This window comes from Mobula birostris, chromosome 4 (assembly GCF_030028105.1).
Source record: "Mobula birostris isolate sMobBir1 chromosome 4, sMobBir1.hap1, whole genome shotgun sequence".
Lineage (NCBI taxonomy): Eukaryota > Metazoa > Chordata > Chondrichthyes > Myliobatiformes > Myliobatidae > Mobula > Mobula birostris.
The window spans coordinates 106,464,969-106,487,241 of NC_092373.1; the positions used below are offsets into that span (position 1 = coordinate 106,464,969).

Below are 22,273 nucleotides of genomic sequence, written 5' to 3' on the forward strand. Positions count from 1 at the left end.
CTCAAAGCTATAACTACCCTAGCACCAGAAAGTCTAGCACCATTAACAACATACTCCTCATACAACACCAGTTTAGACCAACTCTTCTTACTACCTGCGCACTCATAGGGCCTTAATCCGACATAATACAATCCAAATATAACTCAGAGTCCTGTTTTCTACAGGGATTAGAGGCAGGGCCTCATTAATGTTCAAAACGTTCACAATTTCCTATCACGGAGTTTTACTTGGGGCATCTTCATTCTGTAAGGGGTTTCTTCTCACTGTGCAGAGTCACTTCTCAGCATTTCCCAAATGATGTTCCGCATACCGGCGAGCTTCTTCTGGATCTGTAAACACCGCCTCGGTTCCATTAATTGTCACCCGTAGCTTCGCGGGATAGAGGAGGCCAAACTTGACTCCGGGTCTATCCCGCAGCAACCTCCTGACCGGTGTGAAAGCTGCACATCGTTTAGCCACCGTAGATGGAAGGTCCCTAAAGATCTGAATCCTTTGTCCTTGATATTGTAGATTCTTGGTACCTATCGCCTTCCGCATTATATCTTCAAGTACATGTCAATAATGGATTCTCACGATCAGGTGTCGCGGCAGCTCGTCGTTCCCCCGGGTGTTTCTGAGGTGCTCTATGTGCTCGGTCTATCACCGGAGCTTCTTCCAGGTTTAGAGCTTCTTTTAGCATCTGTGCTGTGAAATCTCTTGCCCTCTGTCCATTTTCTTTCCCCTCTCATAGGCCCGCAATTCTCAGATTCCGTCGTTTCGAACGTCCCTCTAAATCCAGGCATTTTTCAGAAAGTTGTTCAACTTGCCCACAAAGTCGTTTCACCTTGCTTTCCAGCTCCACAGCTAGGTCTGAATCTCCGTTAGCCAACTCTGCTATCTCTTTCAGTGTTTGATCTTGTGTATTCAACTGAGCTTTCAATGTGGTAATCGCAGCGTCATTTTCCACTTTCAACAAAGCAATTTCACTTCTCAAAGTCATATATCCTATATGACTATCACAGCCTATATCCTATATCCTATCACAGCCATATATCCTTTCTTGGAACGTGCCTCCGTCGCCAACTTACTCCAGTTGGCTTTAGGATTCGTTTCCAAGCCTCTCAATTTGGACCTTCTGAGGATCCCAGGTACTCACATTTTATTGACTCTGCCTCTCGCCGCTTCTCCCGTCAAGCTCTGAAGGCGACTCTCTCCGCCATGAGGAGGTACTTGGTGTCCCTATCCCAGATCCTTCCACACCTTCGGGACACTTTCTTCGCCGTCTGTAATGGTCCTACCCGTTATTTCATCCTCCGTCGGATTCACGCCTGCAATCGCCGTTTTTTTGACTTTGTCATGTTAGGCAAAGATCGCAAGATCCTACATCTACGGACTCCAGAGCCTGCTGGCCCTGAAACTAGCAGGCATGAACTTCAGATTGCGGCTCCTGCCATTGATCTCGCTGGCTCCAATACCTCAGGGCATATTCAAAACTCGGACTCCAGCAACGACCATGGACACCTTCACAGCGATTGCGCAACCACCAACTGAGACGCCAGCCTTGAACTCCAGGCCGGGTCTTTATGTGCTGCTGTTGTGACTCCCGTCTCCCCTTCCCCCACTACCACTCCGCAGCCCTGTCTTCCTCAGATCCCACCGTCAACTCCTGGGCCCTCAGAGGCTCCATCTTCCTCTCACCCCAACCCTCCCCTCTCCATTGACACCCCCAGCCTCCCCCCTCCCCCCTCTGATCCCAGCTCTCATCCGTGCCGGGTCTTTACCATCCCCTCCGACCTTCAACTGTCGGAGGCAGAACGCTCTGTTCTCAGTAAGGGCCTCACGTTTGTCCCCCTTCGCCCACACCTCAGCGAGTTCCGTGTTCGCCATGATGCGGAACTTTTCTTCCGCCGTCTCTGTCTCCAAGCCTACTTCTTTGGCAAGGACTCTTCCACCCCCACCGATGACCCCTTCTCCCGTCTTCAACCCTCCTCTTCTTCATGGACACCTCGCTCTGGTCTTCTGCCTGCTCTGGATCTCTTTATCGCTAATTGCCAACGGGACATCAACCGTCTCGACTTCACCGCACCTTGTCCCCATTCCAACCTCGCTCCTTCGGAACGCTCTGCTCTCCACTCCCTCCGCACTAATCCTAACCTTATTATGAAACCCGCCAATAAGGGGGGTGCTGTTGTAGTCTGGCGTACTGACCTCTACCTTGCCGAGGCACAGCGACAACTCGCAGATACCTCCTCTTATTTACCCCTCGATCGTGACCCCACTAAGGAGCACCAGGCTATTGTCTCCCAGACCATCACCAACTTTACCCGCTCAGGGGATCTCCCATCCACTACTACCAACCTTATAGTTCCCACACCTCGCACTCCCCGTTTCTACCTCCTACCCAAGATCCACAAACCTGCCTGTCCTGGCTGACCTATTGTCTCAGCTTGCTCCTGCCCCACCGAACTCGTTTCTGCATACCTCGACACGGTTTTATCCCCCCTTGTTCAATCCCTTCCTACCTATGTTTGTGATACTTCTCACGCTCTTAAACTTTTCGATGATTTTAAGTTCCCTGGCCCCCACCGCTTTATTTTCACCATGGATGTCCAGTCCTTATATACTTCCATCCCCCATCAGGATGGTCTCAAAGCTCTACGCTTCTTTTTGGATTCCAGACCTAATCAGTTCCCCTCTACCACCACTCTGCTCCATCTAGCGGAATTAGTCCTTACTCTTAATAATTTCTCCTTTGGCTCCTCCCACTTCCTCCAACCTAAAGGTGTAGCTATAGGCACCCATATAGGTCCTAGCTATGCCTGCCTTTTTATTGGTTTGTGGAACAATCTATGTTCCGTGCTTATTCTGGTATCTGTCCCCCACTTTTCCTTCGCTACATCGACGACTGCATTGGCGCTGCTTCGGCGCTGCTTCCTGCACGCATGCAGAACTCGTTGACTTTATTAACTTTGCCTCCAACTTTCACCGTGCCCTCAAGTTTACCTGGTCCATTTCCGCCACCTCCCTCCCCTTTCTAGATCTTTCTCTCTCTGTCTCTGGAGACAGCTTATCTACTGATGTCTACTATAAGCCTACTGACTCTCACAGCTATCTGGACTATTCCTCTTCTCACCCTGTCTCTTGCAAAAACACCATCCCCTTCTCGCAATTCCTCCGTCTCTGCCGCATCTGCTCTCAGGATGAGGCTTTTCACTCTAGGACGAGGGAGATGTCTTCCTTTTCTAAAGAAAGGGGCTTCCCTTCCTCCACTGTCACCTCTGCTCTTAAACGCATCTCCCCCATTTCACGTACATCTGCTCTCACTCCATCCTCCCGCCACCCCACTAGGAATAGGGTTCCCCTGGTCCTCACCTACCACCCCACTAACCTCCGGGTCCAACATATTATTCTCCGTAACTTCCGCCACCTCTAACGGGATCCCACCACTAAGCACATCTTTCCCTCCCCCCCCTCTCTGTATTCCGCAGGGATCTCTCCCTACGCAACTCCCTTGTCCATTCGTCCCCCCCATCCCTCCCCACTGGTCTCCCTCCTGGCACTAAGCGGAACAAGTGCTACACATGCCCTTACTCTTCCTCCCTTACCACCATTCAGGCCCCAAACAGTCCTTCCAGGTAAGGCGACACTTCACCTGTGAGTCGGCTGGGGTGATATACTGCGTCCGGTGCTCCCGATGTGGCCTTTAATATATTGGCGAGACCCAACGCAAACTGGGAGACTGCTTTGCTGAACATCTACGCTCTGTCTGCCAGAGAAAGCAGGATCTCCCAGTGGGCACACATTTTAATTCCACAACCCATTCCCATTCTGACATGTCTATCCACGGCCTCCTCTACTGTAAAGATGAAGCCACACTCAGGTTGGAGGAACAACACCTTATATTCCGTTTGGGTAGCCTCCAACCTGATGGCATGAACATCGACTTCTCTAACTTCCGCTAGGCCCCACCTCCCCCTCGTACCCCATCTGTTACTTATTTTTATGCACACATTCTTTCTCTCACTCTCCTTTTTCTCCCTCTGTCCCTCTGAATATACCTCTTGCCCATCCTCTGGGTCCCTCCCCCCCCCTTGTCTTTCTTCCCGGACCTCCTGTCCCATGATCCTTTCGTATCCCCTTTTGCCAATCACCTGTCCAGCTCTTGGCTCTATCCCTCCCCCTCCTGTCTTCTCCCATCATTTTGGATCTCCTCCTCCTCCTCCAACTTTCAAATCCCTTACTCACTCTTCCTTCAGTTAGTCCTGACGAAGGGTCTCGGCCTGAAACGTCGACTGCACCTCTTCCTAGAGATGCTGCCTGGCCTGCTGCGTTCACCAGCAACTTTGATGTGTGTTTCTCAAAGTGACCGCTACCTCTGCAACTTTTTCTTCAATTTTCTTACAGATGTCTGACTTCATCGTAGTTAGCTCTGCACGTAGCGACCCTATGGCCACCAATACCACATTGTTGTCCATACTCTGTGCACGTGGCTCCACGTTGCCCTCACTCGTGAGCTCCGAGGCGTCAATTGGGCCTGTTTCTTCGCTCGTCTCTGCCTTAGCCGTTCCTCTTCTGGGCATTTTGTAGCGCACTCCTTCGCTCTTCCTCCTTCTGGTAGGTATTGAGGAGCACCTCCCCTTCGTTTGCCACCCGAAACCTCAAATTAACTTTGTGAAAATGAAGTTTTAATATCAGATATGCTGGAGCTACAGGAGGGTGCGTCCTGCTTGCTCACGGCTCAACAGCCCCCCCCCCCGGGAAGCATTTCTTTACACAGCGAGTTGTGGACAAATGGAACAAACTACCTAGTGTGCACCTGAGAGTAGTACTTTAGAGACTTTCAAATCTAAACTCGATAGTTATTTCAACACACAATTGGAATAGGAATTTGGCAGGCTTTGTTGGACCGGAAGGCCTGTTCTTTATCAAAATCTTTCTAATGTTCGAACAAAACTGCTTTCAATGGTTTCAGTGTCGGACTAGTCTGATAGCTGACTGCAATTACACAATGGTTGGTTGAAAATTAATCAGTGAACATCGATTTGGGGATGAAATTTGCTGTTTGTCAGTAAAGCGAGGAGGTTTTGTGGTAGTGGATGTTACCATGATTCTCCCTGTGCCTGTACTCCTACTGATGTGCTTCTTTGTTGCTGCAGATGAACAAAAGGTAAAACAAACTTTCACTGATAATAATAGTGATGAATTCAGATGATTTCTCTGTGATGCCTAGTGGCTTAAGTGACCCCAAGAATGTGTAATGAATGCTGCAGTGTTGAGCGTATCGAATCTGCAAGATTTGTGACTCTGTCCAAGGTCTATGTCTTGTTGGCAGGTAGGAAATTCTAGCTTCTTCAATGGGTCTCAGTGTTCTCCAGTTACAGAGGGATCACTGCTGGAAGTTGCTCACTTCCAGCATCAGACCAGGATGAGATTCATTCTGCTCTGTTAATCCATATGGTTAAATAAAGAATGCTCCTGGTTTTCCCAATAGCATTTACAAGTCAAACCCTTGGCTCTATACATTTTCAATTTTAGTTATTTTCTGTTTGTTGCTTTTATTAATTTCTGTTTGTTTATGTTTGTGAACCTTGCAAGTGGCTTTTTTTCCTCTACATTATTTGAGCACACCTTTGTCTTTTATAACTTCGGTTCATCTTACAGATGTCAGCCTTGTGATGTCTGTCACCATACTATAAATCATGTTAATTATCTAAGATTCAAGGACTATTGAATCTATTAATCTACTTTCTGCAATTGTTCAACTTGCTGTTCTCCCAGCAATATTATGTTTATTTTCCAACACCATCTACTTGGTTACCTCCCTTTGCTCAGTTTTCACAAAAAAGATGCACAGCTGAAGTACTTTGTCCCAGTTTATCTGTTGTTGAAACCTTCATCTATGCATTGCTACCTCTAGTCTTGACTCTTTTCCAAAACTCTTCTGGCCTGTTCCCCATATTCTGTCATCCATTAACGTGAGATTACCCAAATCTTTGTTTCACATGTTCAGTCTTGCACAACTGCTGTTTACCTCGACACTTGCTGATGTACATGGGATGCTGAGTCAGCAACATCTTGCTTGCATCATAGCTATCTGCATTCCCCAGTTTTGATCTTTTGCTCACACAGCTTAATCGCTCTAATGTTGAGCTGTCAAAGGCATAATCTCTCAAGTTCTTACTACAGAAGTTTAGCATCTTTCCCTCTTTTTCAGGAGTTTCATCACTTTGGCCCAGGTTTTAATTACCTGCCTCAATAGCACTTTGTATACCTTGTTGGGAACTTTCGTCTAAAAGCACCAATCCTCAGTGTCTCAAGATGTCTTCTGATGTTAAACGCACAACGAAAGTTCTAATTTTTGAAAAATCATACCCTCATATTAAATGTTACCAACACCTCCGAAGTTACTGACTCTGGTCTATAATTTCCAAAGCAAAAAGGTAACAAAATTTGATTTGAAATAAATATTGCAAGGTGGAATTCTTATTAAATGTGACCTGTGCACGTTTGTCCAACCCAACCATCGTTGTTTGCATTACTTGCTGCATCATGCTTCACAAATGCAGAATGATTTGACGCACAGCTCTTTCAGTTTATCTTCTTGGATTGTATGATGTCAACATAACCCCTTGGGTTATAATTTGTATCTTCAAGTAAAAGAATTTAGTGTGAGAAATTCGATCTTGCCTTTTAGACCCTCCACTAGAAAGAAAAATTACAGCTCATTTCTCATTCATTTTTGAGAGAGAATAAGCATCAATTGTGTGGTACAAACTCCCAGAGCAATGGAAAGCTTGACCAAACAGAGGAAATGTGGATCTTGCTTCAAGGTGAACATGGAGCAGTGCAGCACAGGCCTTTAGCCCAGGATGTCTACAATAAAATTCAGCCTGTACTTGACCAATTTCCCCCTATTCTCTGAACATTTATGTGTGTATCCAACTCTTAAATACTATCATATCTGGCTCCACCATTATCCCTACTTGCCCTTTTAACTCTCTCTTAAACTTTCTCCTTCTCACCTTAAATACATGTCCTCCAGTACTTGATGATTCTATCCCAGGAAAATAGTTTCTGACCATCTACCTACCCATGTGTCTCCTAACTTTATAACTTTCTATCAGGTCATCAGCCAGTCTTCAATACTGCAAAGAAAACAACACAAGTTTGTCCAATCTCTCATTATAGCTCATACCCTCTAATCCAGACAGCATTCTCCAAAACTGCTCTATACCATTTCCAAAGCCTCCACATCCTTCCATTAACAGGATCATCAGAATTGCACACTACACTTCAAGTGCAGCCTAATCATGGTTTACGATAGCTGCAACCTTATACTCAGTGCCCCAACCATTGTGGGCGAGCAGGCCATATGCTTTCATTATCACTTTTATCTACTTGTGTGGTGACTTTTAGGAAGCTATGAAGAAAAGAGAGGGAGAGAAAGTTTGGGTGATCAGACAGATGATGGCCTGGTGAGAGGTGAGTTTCTTAAGAATTAAGATGTGGGCAGGCTGACAAGCTTGACAATTGGAAGCAACCCTTCAGAAGGCCATGGTAAGTACAGAAGTTACTTCTGCTGTGGTACTCAGCAGGACGCTCCAGGATTTTGTCCCATCAGCTAAAAAGTAATGCCAATAAAAAGGTTGGAAATGCTGGAAGCTGGAACAAACCTCAAAGGCAGTCGAGGAACTCAGCAGGGTATGAAGATTCTATGGAGGGAAACTGTCAGCCAGTTTCGAGTTGAGACCCTTCATTTGAACTCCAAAATATCAACTGTCCATTTCCCTCCATAGGTGTTACCCGAGTTCCTCCAACATTTTGTTTATTGGTCAAGAATACTCGTTTTAGATTTGGAGGATAAAGAAATGGAGGAATAATTAGTAAGGCAGGAAAGCCAATAGCCAGGAATGTAAATGAGGATACCAAAAGGTTGCTCAGAGATATAAAGAGTAAAAGCAGGGCAAAAAGAAAGGTGGATATCAGTATTATGGAGATATTCGTAGTGATCTTTTAAGAATCACAAGATTCTGGAAAGGTTCTGGAGGATGGAAAAATTGCAAACTCCACCCTTTAAGAAGGAAGGGAAGCAAAAGACAAGAAATTATAGGCCAGTTAGTCCAATTCAGTAATCAGGAAGATGTTGGAATCCATTATTAAGGATGAGGTTTCGGTGTATTTGGAGGCACATAATAAAATAGACCAAAGTCAGTATGAACAAAAGAAAATCTGCAGATGCTGGAAAATGCTGGAGGAACTCAGCAGGATAGGCAGCACCTATGGAAAAGAGCATCGTCGACATTTCTGGCCAAGCTCCTTTATCCCTAATGGGAAATCTTGCCTGTTGGAATTCTTTGAGGAAATAACAGGCAGGTTGGACAAAGTGGAGTCAGTAGATGCTGTTTACTTGGATGTTCACAAAAGGATTTTGACAAGGTGCCTTGCATGATGCTGCCTAGCAAGATAAGAACAGATGGTATTGGAGGAATGATACAAGCACGGGCAGAAGATTGACTGGCAGGAGGCAAAGATTGGGAATAAAGGGAGCCTTTTCTAGTTGGCTACTGATAACTAGTGGAGTTTCACAGGGTTCAGTGTTGGGACCTCTTCTTTTCACTTTATATGTCTTGGATGGTAGCTTTGTGGCCAAGTTTGCAGATAATCAAAGATTGGTGAAGGGGTAGGCAGTGTTAAGGAAGCATGGAGTTTGCAGAAGGACTTGGACAGTTAGAAGATTGGGCAAGAAGTGGCAGATGGAATAAGGCACAGGGAAGTGTATGGTCATGAACCTCGGTGGAAGGAATAAAGGCGTAGACGAATTTCAAAACGGAGAAAATTCAGAAATCAGAGATCAGAATCATATTTAGAATTAGGTTTCATATCACTGGCATATGTCATGAAATTTGTTGTTTTGCAGCAGCAGTACATTGCAATATGTAATAATAAAGACTATAAAAAGTATATACAGTACCGTGCAAAAGTCTTAGCACATTTTGTGTATACATAGCTAGGGTGCGTAAGAACTTTGTTCAGTACTGTATTCGTCAATGTAGAGTAAAGTTTGTAAATCTGGTGGAAGCAAAGGATGCTGAGAATGGTGAGGGTGAACCACTGTGGGAGGGGTGTGGTACAAGTGGCAAAGAAGGAATACCAGGGGCCAATGGGCAGGGGGGGCATGCATGGGTGCAGACACACCCTACCCTGAGACAACAGACAAGATCATTTGCTTCCAAACAATTGGTTTATAGATCATTACAGAATGTTCATTTGGTTCTTCCCACTCTCTACCCTCTCCCCTTCCCTCAATCATGCCTCCCCTCTCCTTGCCCCTTTCCCACTGTCAGTCCATAATAGAGACCCATAACTGAATCGGGTTTATCATCACTCACATACAGAGCCTATAAAAGTATTCACCCCTTTGGAAGTTTTCATGTTTTATTCTTTTACAATATTGAATCACAGTGGATTTGATTTGGCCTTTTTGACACTGATCAACAGAAAAAGACTCTTTTGTGTCAAAACGAAAACAGATCTCTACACAGATTATAATTACAAATATAAAACACAAAGTAATTGATTGCATAGTTACTCACCCCCTTCAAATCAGTATTTAGTAGATGCACCTTTGGCAGCAATTACAGCCTTGAGTCTGTGTGGATAGGTCTCTATCAGCTTTGCACATCTGGACACTACAATTTTTCCCCATTCTTCTTTACAAAACTGCTCAAGCTCTGTCAGATTGCATGGGGAATGTGAGTGAACAACCCTTTTCAACTCCAGCCACAAATTCTCAATTGGATTGAGGTCCAGACTGTGACTTGGACACTCCAAGACATTAACCTTGTTGCTTTTAAGCCATGCCTGTGTAACTTTGGCTTTATGCTTGGGTCATTGTCTTGCTGGAAAACAGATCTTCTCCCAAGTCGCAGTTCCCTTGCAGACTACACTAGGTTTTCCTCCAGGATTTCCCTGTATTTTGCCAAAATTAATTTTACCCTTTACCTTCACAAACCTTCCAGGGCCTACTGCAGTGAAGCATCTCCGTAGCATGATGCAACCACCAACATGCTTCACAGTAGGGATGGTGTGTTTTTGTTGATGTGCGGTGTCTGGCTTATGCCAAACATAGCATTTAGTCTGTTGGACAAAAAGCTCAATTTTGGTTTATTAGACCATAGAACCTTCTTCCAACTGACTTCAGAGTCTCCCACATGCCTTCTACCAAACTCCATCTGAGGTTTCATGTGAGTTTTTTTCAACAGTGCCACTCTTTGCCACTCTCCCATAAAGCTGCGACTGGTGAAGCACCCGGGCAACAGTTGTTGTATGCGCAGTCTCTCCCATCTCAGCCACTGAAGCTTGTAACTCCTCCAGAGTTGTCATGGGTCACTTGGTGGCCTCCCTCACTAGACCCCTTCTTGCACAGTCACTCAGTTTGAGGGCAGCCTGCTTGAGGCAGATTTACAGCTGTGCCATATTCTTTCCATTTCTTGATGACTGTACTCCAAGGGATATTCAGTGGCTTTAAAATTTTCATGTATCCATCTCTTGACCTGTGCTTTTCAATAACCTTTTCATGGAGTTGCTTGGAGTGTTCTTTTGTCTTTATGGCATAGTTTTTGCCAGGATACTAACTCACCAGCAGTTGGACCTTCTGCTTCTTCTTCTTCTTCTTCTTCTTCGAGTTTTTATGGCAGTTGGCATCCATGCTGTTGCATTACTGCCCTCTTCAGGATTTATTGTCCTTTATTGTCCATTCACCTTAAAGCCATCTTTCCAGTCCCATCACCCTTAAAAAACTAAACAACCATTTCCTCCCCTGATCACTCTCTCCACATTCCAATAAACCTTTAACATTGTTCTCTCAGTCCTATTTTGCGTAATTGTTGTAACATTTGTTGCCTTTCCTGTGCAAATTTCCTGCATGAAATAAGGATATGCCTTACTGTTTCAGTCTCCTGACATAGATTGCAAAAACCTGTTGGATGTTTATTTATGATGGCCAGAGTACCATTAAGGTTGCTGTGCCCAATTCTCAGTCTACTTGTAATTACTTGCTCCTTCCGCTTTACTCCCCTACCTCTTCCCACATCTACTCTGCTCTGAATTGAATGTAAATGTCTTCCTTTTATTGCTCTATCCCAATGCTGCTGCCACTGTTGATTTATCCTTCTCCACACTATGATCTTCCCCTCTGATTCTGATAGTTTAATATTGACCTCTATAGATCCTTTTTTGACTGCTGCTTTTGCCAGCCTATCTGCTGTCACATTTCCCATAATACCAGAATGTGCTGGAACCCACATAAATGTGATATTTTTGCCTTGGCTAGCCAGTCTTGAATTTGCAAACAGGATTTCATAAAGCAGATCCTGGTAACCTCTAGCTGTACCTGCCTTAATGCTTGCAAGGGCCGACACAGAATCGTTACATATCATAATATTATTACAATCAACCTGCTCACTCCATTCTAGTGCTAACAATATGGCAAACATTTCAACTGCATATACACTCAAGCAATCAGGTGTTCTCTTGCTAATTTCCACACGATAACTTGGTACAACAATTGCAGACCCTGTTGCACCTGTTTCTGGATCCTTTGAACCATCTGTAAAAACCTGTATGCCTTTATACTTACATTCCCTATAACTAGCAGTTGGACCTTCCAGATACAGGTGTATTTTTACTTTAATGAATTGAAACACCTTGATTACACACAGGTGATCTCCATTTAACTAATTATGTGACTTCGAAATCCAAATGGCTACTCCAGCGATGATCTGATGTGTCATATTAAAGGGGGTGAATGCTTACGCAATCAATTGTTTTGTGTTTTATATTTGTAATTAATTTAGATCACTTTGTAGAGATCTGTTTTCACTTTGACAAGAAAAAGTCTTTTTCTTTTGATCAGTGTCAAAGATGCCAAATTAAACCTACTGTGATTCAATTTTGTAAATTAATAAGACATGAAAACTTCCGGGGGTGGCGGTGAAAACTTTTTATAGACACTGTATGCCATGAAATATGTTTTTGTTTGCAGCAGCAGTACAGTGCAATACTACAGTATTTTGCAAAAGTCTTAGACACCCTAGCTATATATATTGTATGTGCCTGAGACTGTTGCACAGTATTGTAGATAAAGAGAAAATTTAATTAATTAAGTAGTGCAAACAGAGAAGGGGATAAAACTGAGGTAGTGTCAGGTAGGGTTCAAAGTCCTTTCAGAAATCTGATGGCAGAGGGGAGGAAACTGTTCCTGAAACATTGAGTGCGCGTCTTCACGCTCCTGTACCTCCTCCTTGAAAGTAGCAATGAGAACAGGGCATGTCCTGGGTGGTGGGGCTCTTTTATGGTAGATGCTGCCTGTTTGAGGCATCACCTTTTGAAACTGTCTTTGATGCTGGGGAGGTTAGTGTCTGTGATGGACCTGTCTGAGTTTGCAACTTTCTGCAGCTTTTTGCAGTGGCCCTCATTATGAGACGTTGACACAAACAGTTAGAATGCCCTGCATGGTACTTCTGCAGAAAGTAGCAATTGTCTTTGGTGACATAACCAATTCTTCTCAAACTCCTAATGAGAAATAGCTGCTGTTGTTCTTTGTAATTGCATCAACTGGTTGGGCCCAGGATAGATCCTCAGAGATGTTGACACCCAGGAATTTGAAACTGTTCACCCTTCCCACTTCTGATCCCTCGATGAGAAACTTGTGTTCCCTTGACCTCCCCTCCCTTAAGTCCACAATCAGTTCCTTGGTCTTACAAGACAGATACAAAGGAACTTGGGAATCCTCATGCAGGATTCCCTAAAGGTTAACTTGCATGTTGAGTAAGGAAGGTAAATATAATGTTAGCATTCATTTTGAAAGAACTGGAATATAAAAACAAGGATGTAATGCTGAGGCTTTAATAAGATTGGTCAGACTGCACTCGGAGTATTGTGAGCGGTTTTGGGTGCTGTATCTAATGATGTGCTGGTATTGGAGGGGCTTTAGAGGAGGTTCACAAGAATGTTTCTGGGAATGAAAGATATATATATAAGGAACTTTGATTGGCTCTGGGCCTGTACTCACTGGAGTTTAGAAAAATGAGGAGGGATCTCATTGAAACCTATTGAATACTGTATTGAAAGAATAGATAGAGTGGAGATAGAAAGGATGTTTCCTATAGTGGTGGAGTTAGGACCAGAGTGTACAGGTTCAGAATAGAAGGAGGTCACTTGACAACAGAGAGGTTCTTTAGCTAGAGGGTGGCAAATCAGTGAAATTCATTGCTACAGACAGCTATGGAGGCCAAATCACTGGGAATATCTAAGGCAGAAGTTGATAGGTTCCTGATTAATAAAAGTATCAAAGTTTTTGTGGAGAAGACAGAAGGATGGGTTTGAGAGGGATAACAGATCAACCATGATTGAAAGGCAGAGGAGATCCAATAGGCAGAATGGCCTAATTCTGCTGCTATGTCTTACGGACTTGTAGTCTGAAAGACAGAACCGATGTCAAAGCCAAGAATTGGATTAGATTAGATTATGAGGACACTCAGTCCTCGTTTATTGTCATTTAGAAATGCATGCATTAAAAAATGATACAATGTTCCCCCAGTATGATATCACAGAAACACAGGGCAGACCAAGATTGAAACTGACAAAAACCACATAATTATAACATATAGTTACAACAGTGCAAAGCAATTTGATAAGAGCAGACCATGGGCATGGTAAAAAAAAAAGTCTCAAAGTCCCGATAGCCCCAACATCTCACGCAGACAGTAGAAGGGAGAAACTCTCCCTGCCATGAGCCTCCAGCGCCGCAAACTTGCCGATGCAGCACCATTGGAAGCACCCGACCGCAGCAGATTCTGAGTCCGTCTGAAAACTTTGAGCCTCCAATTAGCCCTCCGACACCGTGCACCGAGCACCATCTCTGCCAAGCGCCTCGACCCCACCCCGGCCGCCGAGCAACAAGCAAAGTCAAGGATTCGGGGCCTTCCCCTCTTGAGATTTTGGATCACACAGTAGCAGCGGCAGCGAAAGAGGCATTTCAGAAGTTTCACCAGATGTTCCTCTGTGCTCTCACGTCTGCTTCTATCAAATCAGTATTGTGCACGACACCCTACTTGACAAATAACAGATACTCATCACCGGAGTGGCTGCGTGCACTGCGTCGTGCTGCTATCTTCTCCTCTCCTCTGGAACATACAGGAGCAATGTGAAATTTTCTCCAAATGAGTATAATTAAATATAAATTTATAATACTAGGGAAGAAAGAGAGCCTTTGATGTATAACAGAATGGACATGCTGAGAGGTGGCCTGAAAATAGATTAAGACAAACAGTGAACTTGTGTAAGGGCAAGGGGCTGAATATTTTCCACCTGGCATCCTAATTTCTAAATATTTTAAAATAGAAACAGAGTTAGTACAGAGAAAGTTTTCAAAATTATGAGGAGTTTTGGAACCATAGAAAACCATAGAAACTACAGCAGAGAAACAGGCCTTTTGGCCCTTCTTTGCTGTGCCGAACCATTTTCTGCCTAGTCCCACTGACTTGCACACAGACTATATCCGTCCATACACCTCCCATCCATGTATCTGTCCAGTTTATTCTTAAATGTTAAAAAAGAACCTGCATTTACCACCTCGTCTGGCAGCTCATTCCATACTCCCACCACTCTCTGTGTGAAGAAGCCCCCACTAATGTTCCCTTTAAACTTTCCCCCCCTCACCCATGTCCTCTGGTTTTTTTTCTCTCCTTGCCTCAGTGGAAAAAGCCTGCTTGCATTCACTCTATCAATACCCATCATAATTTTATATACTTCTATTAAATCTCCCCTCATTCTTCTAGCTCCAGGGAATAAAGTCCTAACCTATTCAACCTTTCTCTGTAACTGAGTTTCTCAAGTCCCGGCAACATCCTTGTAAACCTTCTCTGCACTCTTTCAACCTTATTTATATCCTTCCTGTAATTTGGTGACCAAAACTGAACACAATACTCCAGATCTGGCCTCACCAATGCCTTATACAACCTCATCATAACATTCCAGCACTTATACTCAATAGTTTGATTAATAAAGGCCAATGTACCAAAAGCTCTCTTTACGACCCTATCTACCTATGACGCCACTTTTAGGGAATTTTGTATCTGTATTCCCAGACCCCTCTGTTCCACTGCATCCCTCAGTGCCTTACCATTAACCCTGTATGTTCTACCTTGGTTTGTCCTTCCAACATGCAATTACTTCTGTAAGATTACTTCTGTAAGATTCTTGTCAATGGTTTGCAACTTTGACAGTGAGTGGAGACAAATTATAACAACTACTGTAAGTGATCATGGAGAAGTATTTCTGCTTGATCACAGAATGCTTGATCACATGCCTGTTGAGACAGATTACAATACCTTTAATAGTAAGTGGCTAAATATTGAGGAGGGGAAATTTAAAAGAACAGAAAGGCTGGTAGACTTGCATTGCCAGGGCATTAATAAAGCAAATTTCCTTTCTCCTTATTGTGATTACTGTCAGACAAACTATGTTTTTCTCCATCATGTCTTTGACCAATCATCCCAACTGAACAATCAAGAGATAGAAGTTCACCCAGGTCCCATTAGCAAATACATTACCATCAGCCGATTTATACTCCCCTCCCGATGGTTGTCCCCATTAAAGTCACTGATGACTTGGCTGCTATTGCTAAACAAATACATATCTTCTTCTGGGGGCAATCCTTGGATTTCAGGATGACTCGCTTTCTCCAGTTTCATTCATGACTGATCAGGGCAATGAGGGAATTGTAGACTTTTCATGATGGTGCAGGCCACTATAAGCTCCTGATGCATCATCTCAAGGCTCTCAAATGCTCCCTTTTCCCTTTCAGCTGCCAAGGTTCAGAAATTCCAAGTAGAATTGGAAATTTCAATGAAACCTCAAGTGTATCCTGAATCCTTCCCTCTGCCTCCTCTAATACAGCTTGGAGTTAAACTACTTGTCATGGTCCGGTCCATGAAGTCTGGATTCCGGTTCACGGTCCGGTCCATTATTCCTTATTCCATGTTTTCTGGTTTTCCCTTTTTCTGTTGGGTGCTCTAATTGAGGCAGCTGATGATTCACATTTTGGGCTGGCTGCTAAATAGCTCCTTGGTTCAGCTTCACTGGCTGGCTGGCATGTTGTGGGAGACATTCTGTGGGAATATTAACTGACGGCCTGTATAGGTCTGGAATGGTATTTGTACATGGTTCTTTGCAAACTCTGATAGGATGGCAGGGAGGAAGACTGATGGTGACAGCAACAACACAGAGTTTGAGTGGGAAGAGGTGGGGAGAGGGACTGAGAACAGGAAGGTCATGGGTTGGAAGAGAAAGAAAAGAGGTGGATCTAGTGTAGGTAGATCGGAAAGTGAGGGAAGAGAAGTTGAGGAGAAGGGCCTGAGGGCAAAATTGCTAAATGTAGTGCTAAGATTTGAAGGGGAAGGGGCAGTAAAGAAAATCGATCTGCTTAAGCTAACAAAAATTATCAGAGGGCAGGTAGGTGAAGAAAATTTTAGGAGATGGAAACCTGCTGATAGGATGTAAAACTGAAGAGCAGATGGAGAAGGTAATGAAGGTGACTAATGTTGGGAAAGCCAAAGTGTCCAGGGTTGTAAGAGTTGGAGCACAAAGGGTCAATGGTTGCAAGGGGGTGATCTCCGGGGTTCCCCTCAGTGTTAATATGAAGGAGCTAGTGGAGAACTTGAGGGTGAGGAATAATTCAGTGAAGAGTGTGAAAAGAATGACAAGGGGAGCAGAGAAAAGGGAAACTGAAACAGTTCTGGTAGAATTTGAGGATAAGGTGCCTCCAAAGGAGTTATATTCTGGATTACAGTGTAGAAGAATATATACTAAACCCTGTGAGGTGTTTCAATTGCCAGGAGTTTGGGCATGTGGCCAAAGTGTGCAAAGGAAAGAGAAGATGTGCAAAGTGTGGTGGGGAGCATGAATATGAAAAATTTGGAGAGGGAGTGAGACCAAAGTGCTGTGTTTGTGGAGGTAACCATAGTGTAGCATACTGGGGATGTGAAGTGTTGAAAAAAGAGGTGGAGGTGCAGCAGATAAGGGTGAAGTAAAAAGTCTCATACGCTGAGGCAGTCAAGTTGGCAGGACAGAAGAAAATGAATGAGGGAGGATGTAGCAAAGAGCAAGCGGCAGCTAAAGAAAGGCAAGATAAGAAGAATGCATGGATAGAGAAGAAGAAATTGGTGACCTTTATAGCAGGAGTGGTAAGCGCAACTTACGAGATCAAATCTAAAACTGAAAGGATTCAGATTATTGTGAAAGTTGCAGAGCACCATTTGGATATGATAGGATTAAAATGGGAAGAAGTAAACGATGAACTCAGGGTACAGTCAAGTCAAGAGACAGTATGTGTGGGTTGATATTACTAATAATGCTACTTCTTCAATGGAATGCAAGAAGCCTGATTGCTAATGGACAAGATTTCAAGCAGTTTATAGCTAGCAGGAGAGAAAAGCCAGATATTGTGTGTATCCAGGAGACCTGGTTAAAGTCTAATTTGGATTTTGCTTTATATGGTTATGAGGCAGTAAGGCGAGACAGGAGAGAGGGTGGAGGAGGAGGAGGATGTGCAACTTATGTAAAACAAGGTATTCCTTATAGAATACTAGGTATAGGAAGTGAACAAGAGTATGTGGTAGTAAAAGTATGGGCTGAAAGGAAAGAGTTGGTGATTGTAAATTATTATAATCCATGCAGAAGACTAGAGTTAAACAAGCTTGAGGAGATAGAAGGGCAGAATAGTAGTAATATTGTTTGGTGTGGTGATTTTAATGGACATAATGTATAATGGGGGAGTGACAGAACAGACATCAATGGTCGGGTAACAGAGGAGTTGCAAGATGAGAAGTATTTAGTGTGCCTAAATAATGGCAGTAGTACTAGAATTGATGTTAATACAGGTAAAGAATCTGTGCTTGATCTTACATTAGTATCAAACTCCATTGCTTCAGTGTGTGATTGGTTAGTGTACCAAGAAGGAACTGTAGGGAGTGATCATTACCCAATCTGGTGCAAGATAAATATTTCTGCCTCATTGGTCACAGAGAATACAAGTGGGAAATGGATCCTTGAGAAATCCAATAGGGAGAAATTTCTGGAAAAAAGTGATAGATATCTAAGTCAGGTCAGTGATGGAATGGACATAGAAACACTTGACAGCATATTAAAACAAGGTATAATATCAGCTGCATTAGAATCCATTCCTAAAAGTAAAGGAAGAACAAAGAAGAGAGTAATACCATGGTGGGATGATAATTGTAAGGAAGCAGTGAGAAATAGAAATAAGGCATTTGAACTGGTTAAAAGAACTCATAACTTCCAACATACAATTCAGTACAAACAAGCTCAGGCGGACAATAAGACATGCTAAAAGGACGCACTGGAGAAAGTATTGTGATTCAATTGGAAACACAACTCAGGTAGGAGAGGTGTTGGGGATGATGAAAAGGATGGGAGGGGACAGGAGAGAGTGGAGGTACCCAGTTCTGGTTGATGGAAATGTGACTGCAGTAACACATAAGGAAAAGGCAGAGTTGTTGGCAAACACTTTTGTTATGGTACATAGTTCTGATAATTTGTCTGAGAAGGAAAGAAGAGGTAGAGAGAGAACAAAAGCTGAAAATATGGAGGCTTTATGTAGGAAAACTAACTTTGACGGTGTGCAAGATGTCCCTTTCAGCATGGGAGAATTAAGAAAGGCAGTAGATAAATCAGGAAAGAGTGCGCCAGGTGAAGATGAAATATGTTATAGTATGATAAAACACTTGAGTGAAGGAAGTCTGGAAAAACTACTGCTTCTGTATAACAAAGTCTGGGTTGAAGGGAGAATACCAGGGAGCTGGAGAGAGGCAATAGTTATTCCAATAAGGAAAATTGGAAAAGATGCCAGCAGGCCAGGAAACTACAGGCCAATTGCCTTGATGTCACGTGTATGTAAACTTATGGAACGTATGATAAATGAGAGGTATAGTGTACTTCTTGGAAAATAGAGCTATGGTGGCTACATATCAAAGCGGGTTCAGGAAAGGAAGGAACACTATGTTGTGTTGTGTCTAGAGGACGAAATAAGAAAAGCTCAAGTAAATAAAGAGACAGTGGTTGCAGTTTTTTTTGATGTTGAGAAAGCTTATGATATGTTATAGAAAGAGGGGCTCCTAATCAAGCTACATTTAATGGGAATCGGGGAGCAATGTTCATAGAAACCATAGAAACTACAGCACAGAAACAGGCCTTTTGGCCCTTCTCGGCACGAACCATTTTCTGCCTAGTCCCACTGACCTGCACACGGACCATATCCCTCCATACACCTCCCATCCATGTATCTGTCCAATTTATTCTTAAATGTTAAAAAAGAACCCACATTTACCACCTCGTCTGGCAGCTCATTCCATACTCCCACCACTCTCTGTGTGAAGAAACCCCCCCCAATGTTCCCTTTAAACTTTTCCCCCTTCACCCTTAACCCATGTCCTCTGGTTTTTTTCTCCCATTGCCTCAGTGGAAAAAGCCTGCTGGCATTCACTCTATCTATACCCATCATAATTTTATATACCTCTATCAAATCTCCCCTCATTCTTCTATGCTCCAGGGAATAAATTCCCAACCTATTCAACCTTTCCCTGTTACTGAGTTTCTCAAGTCCCGGCAACATCCTTGTAAACCTTCTCTGCACTCTTTCAACCTTATTTATATCCTTCCTGTAATTTGGTGACCAAAACTGAACACAATACTCCAGACTCGGCCTCACCAATGCCTTATACAACCTCATCATAACATTCCAGCTCTTATACTCAATACTTCGATTAATAAAGGCCAATGTACCAAAAGCTCTCTTTACGACCCTATCTACCGGTGACACCACTCTTAGGGAATTTTGTATCTGTATTCCCAGATCCCTCTGTTCCACTGCACTCCTCAGTGCCTTACCATTAACCCTGTATGTTCTACGTTGGTTTGTACTTCCAACGTGCAATACCTCACACTTGTCAGTATTAAACTCCATCTGCCATTTTTTAGCCCATTTTTCCAGCTGGTCCAAGTCCCTCCGCAGGCTCTGAAAACCTTCCTCACTGTCTACTACACCTCCAATCTTTGTATCATCAGCAAACTTGCTGATCCAATTTACCGCATTATCATCCAGATCATTGATATAGATGACAAATAACAATGGACTCAGCACTGATCCCTGTGGCACACCACTAGTCACAGGCCTCCACTCAGAGAAGCAATTCTCTACCACCACTCTCTGGCTTCTTCCATCGAACCAATGTCTAATCCAATTTACCACCTCTCCATTTATACCTAGCGACTGAATTTTCCTAACTAACCTCCCATGCGGGACCTTGTCAAAGGCCTTACTGAAGTTCATGTAGACAATATCCACTGCCTTCCCTTCATCCACTTTTCTGGTAACCTCCTCGAAAAACTCCAATAGATTTGTCAAACATGACCTACCACGCACAAAGCCATGTTGACTCTCCCTAATAAGTCCCAGTCTATCCAAATGCTTGTAGATTCTGTCTCATAGTACTCCTTCCAATAACTTACCTTCTACCGACGTTAAACTTACTGGCCTATAATTTCCCGGATTACTTTTCGATCCTTTTTTAAACAACAGAACAACATGAGCCATCTCCAATCCTCCGACACCTCAGCTGTAGACAGCGATATTTTAAATATTTCAGCCAGGGCCCCTGCAATTTCAACACTAGTTACCTTCAAGGTCCGAGGGAACACCCTGTCAGGTCCCGGGCATTTATCCACTTTAATTTTCCTCAAGACCTCCTCCTTTTCGATCTGTATAATTTCCATGATCTCACTACTTGTTTCCCTTAATTCCATTGACTTCATGCCAGTTTCCTTAGTAAACACAGACGCAAAAAACCTATTTAAGATCTCCCCCATTTCCTTTGGTTCTGTACATAGCCGACCACTCTGATCTTCAAGAGGACCAATTTTATCCCTTACAATCCTTTTGCTCTTAATATACCTGTAAAAGCTCTTTGGATTATCCTTCAATTGGGTTAAGGACTTTTTAAATGGGAGAACTATTCAGGTGAAGATAGGATCAGAGCTATTAAGCCAGTTCCAAACAACAAAAGACAGTTCCTTATCTAGGCACAGCAAGGCTCAGATCTAGCTCCGGCGGTAGAACTTGACAGCGATACAGGCAAGGACGCAGGCGAGGTTGCAAGCAAGGCTTCAGGCAGAAAGTGAAGGGAAGGGAACAGTCCAGGAATTGAAGCTGCTTCTTCTTCTTCCTTGAGTTTTCACACCAGTTGGCATCCACACTGTTGCATTACTGCCATCTTCAGGATTTATTGTCCCTCATTGTCCGTCCACTTTAAAGCCGTCTTTCCAGTCCCGTCACCCTTAAAAAATTAAACAATCATTTCCTCCCCTGATCACTCTCCCCACATTCCAATAAACCTTTAACACTGTTCTCTACCAGTCCTATTTTGCGTAATTGTTGTAACATTTGTTGTCTTTCCTGTGCAAATTTCCTGCATGAAATAAGGATATGCTCTACTGTTTCAGTCTCCTGACATAGATTGCAAAAACCTGTTGGATGTTTATTTATGATAGCCAGAGTACCATTAAGGTTGCTGTGCCCAATTCTCAGTCTACTTATAATTACTTGCTCCTTCTGTTTTACTCCCCTACCTCTTCCCACATCTACTCTGTTCTGAATTGAATGTAAATATCTTCCTTTTATTGCTCTATCCCAATGCTGCTGCCACTGTTGATTTATCCTTCTCCACACTATGATCTTCCCCTCTGATTCTGATAGTTTAATATTGACCTCTATAGACCCTTTTTTGACTGCTGTTTTTGCCAGCTTGTATGCTGTCTCATTTCCCATAATACCCGAATGTGCTGGAACCCACATGAATACGATATTTTTGCCTTGTCTAGCCAGTCTTGAATTTGCAAACGGGATTTCATAAAGCAGATCCTGGTGACCTCTAGCTGTACCCGCCTTAATGCTTGCAAGGGCCGATACAGAATCACTACATATTAAATTAAGTCCCCTGATCTTTTCCCTTGTAAAGAACATAGCTTTTGTCTTCTCCACTGAAAATTTAACACCCCACTTTGTCCCCCACTTTCCAACTTGATTAATTCCATCTTGCATTTTCGTAAATATATGTTCAATATTTCTCCCTCTTTTCCACAAAGCCCCGTCATCTGCAAACAATGGCCTCCCCACTTCCGTTGGAATATTTACAAATATATAATTTATCAAAATGGA

At 43.4% G+C, this 22,273-nt stretch overlaps 1 protein-coding gene across 1 annotated transcript in view; it reads left to right on the forward strand.

Moving 5' to 3' along the window:
* Positions 1-5,065: 5,065 nt before the first annotated feature.
* cfi (complement factor I) overlaps positions 5,066-22,273 on the forward strand; it is a 235,399-nt gene continuing 218,191 nt past the window's right edge. Inside the window, exon 1 of the mRNA XM_072254679.1 lies at positions 5,066-5,146. Within this exon, the coding sequence (XP_072110780.1) occupies positions 5,084-5,146 (63 nt within the window). The 5' untranslated portion in view covers positions 5,066-5,083. The remainder of the gene's footprint in view (positions 5,147-22,273) is intronic.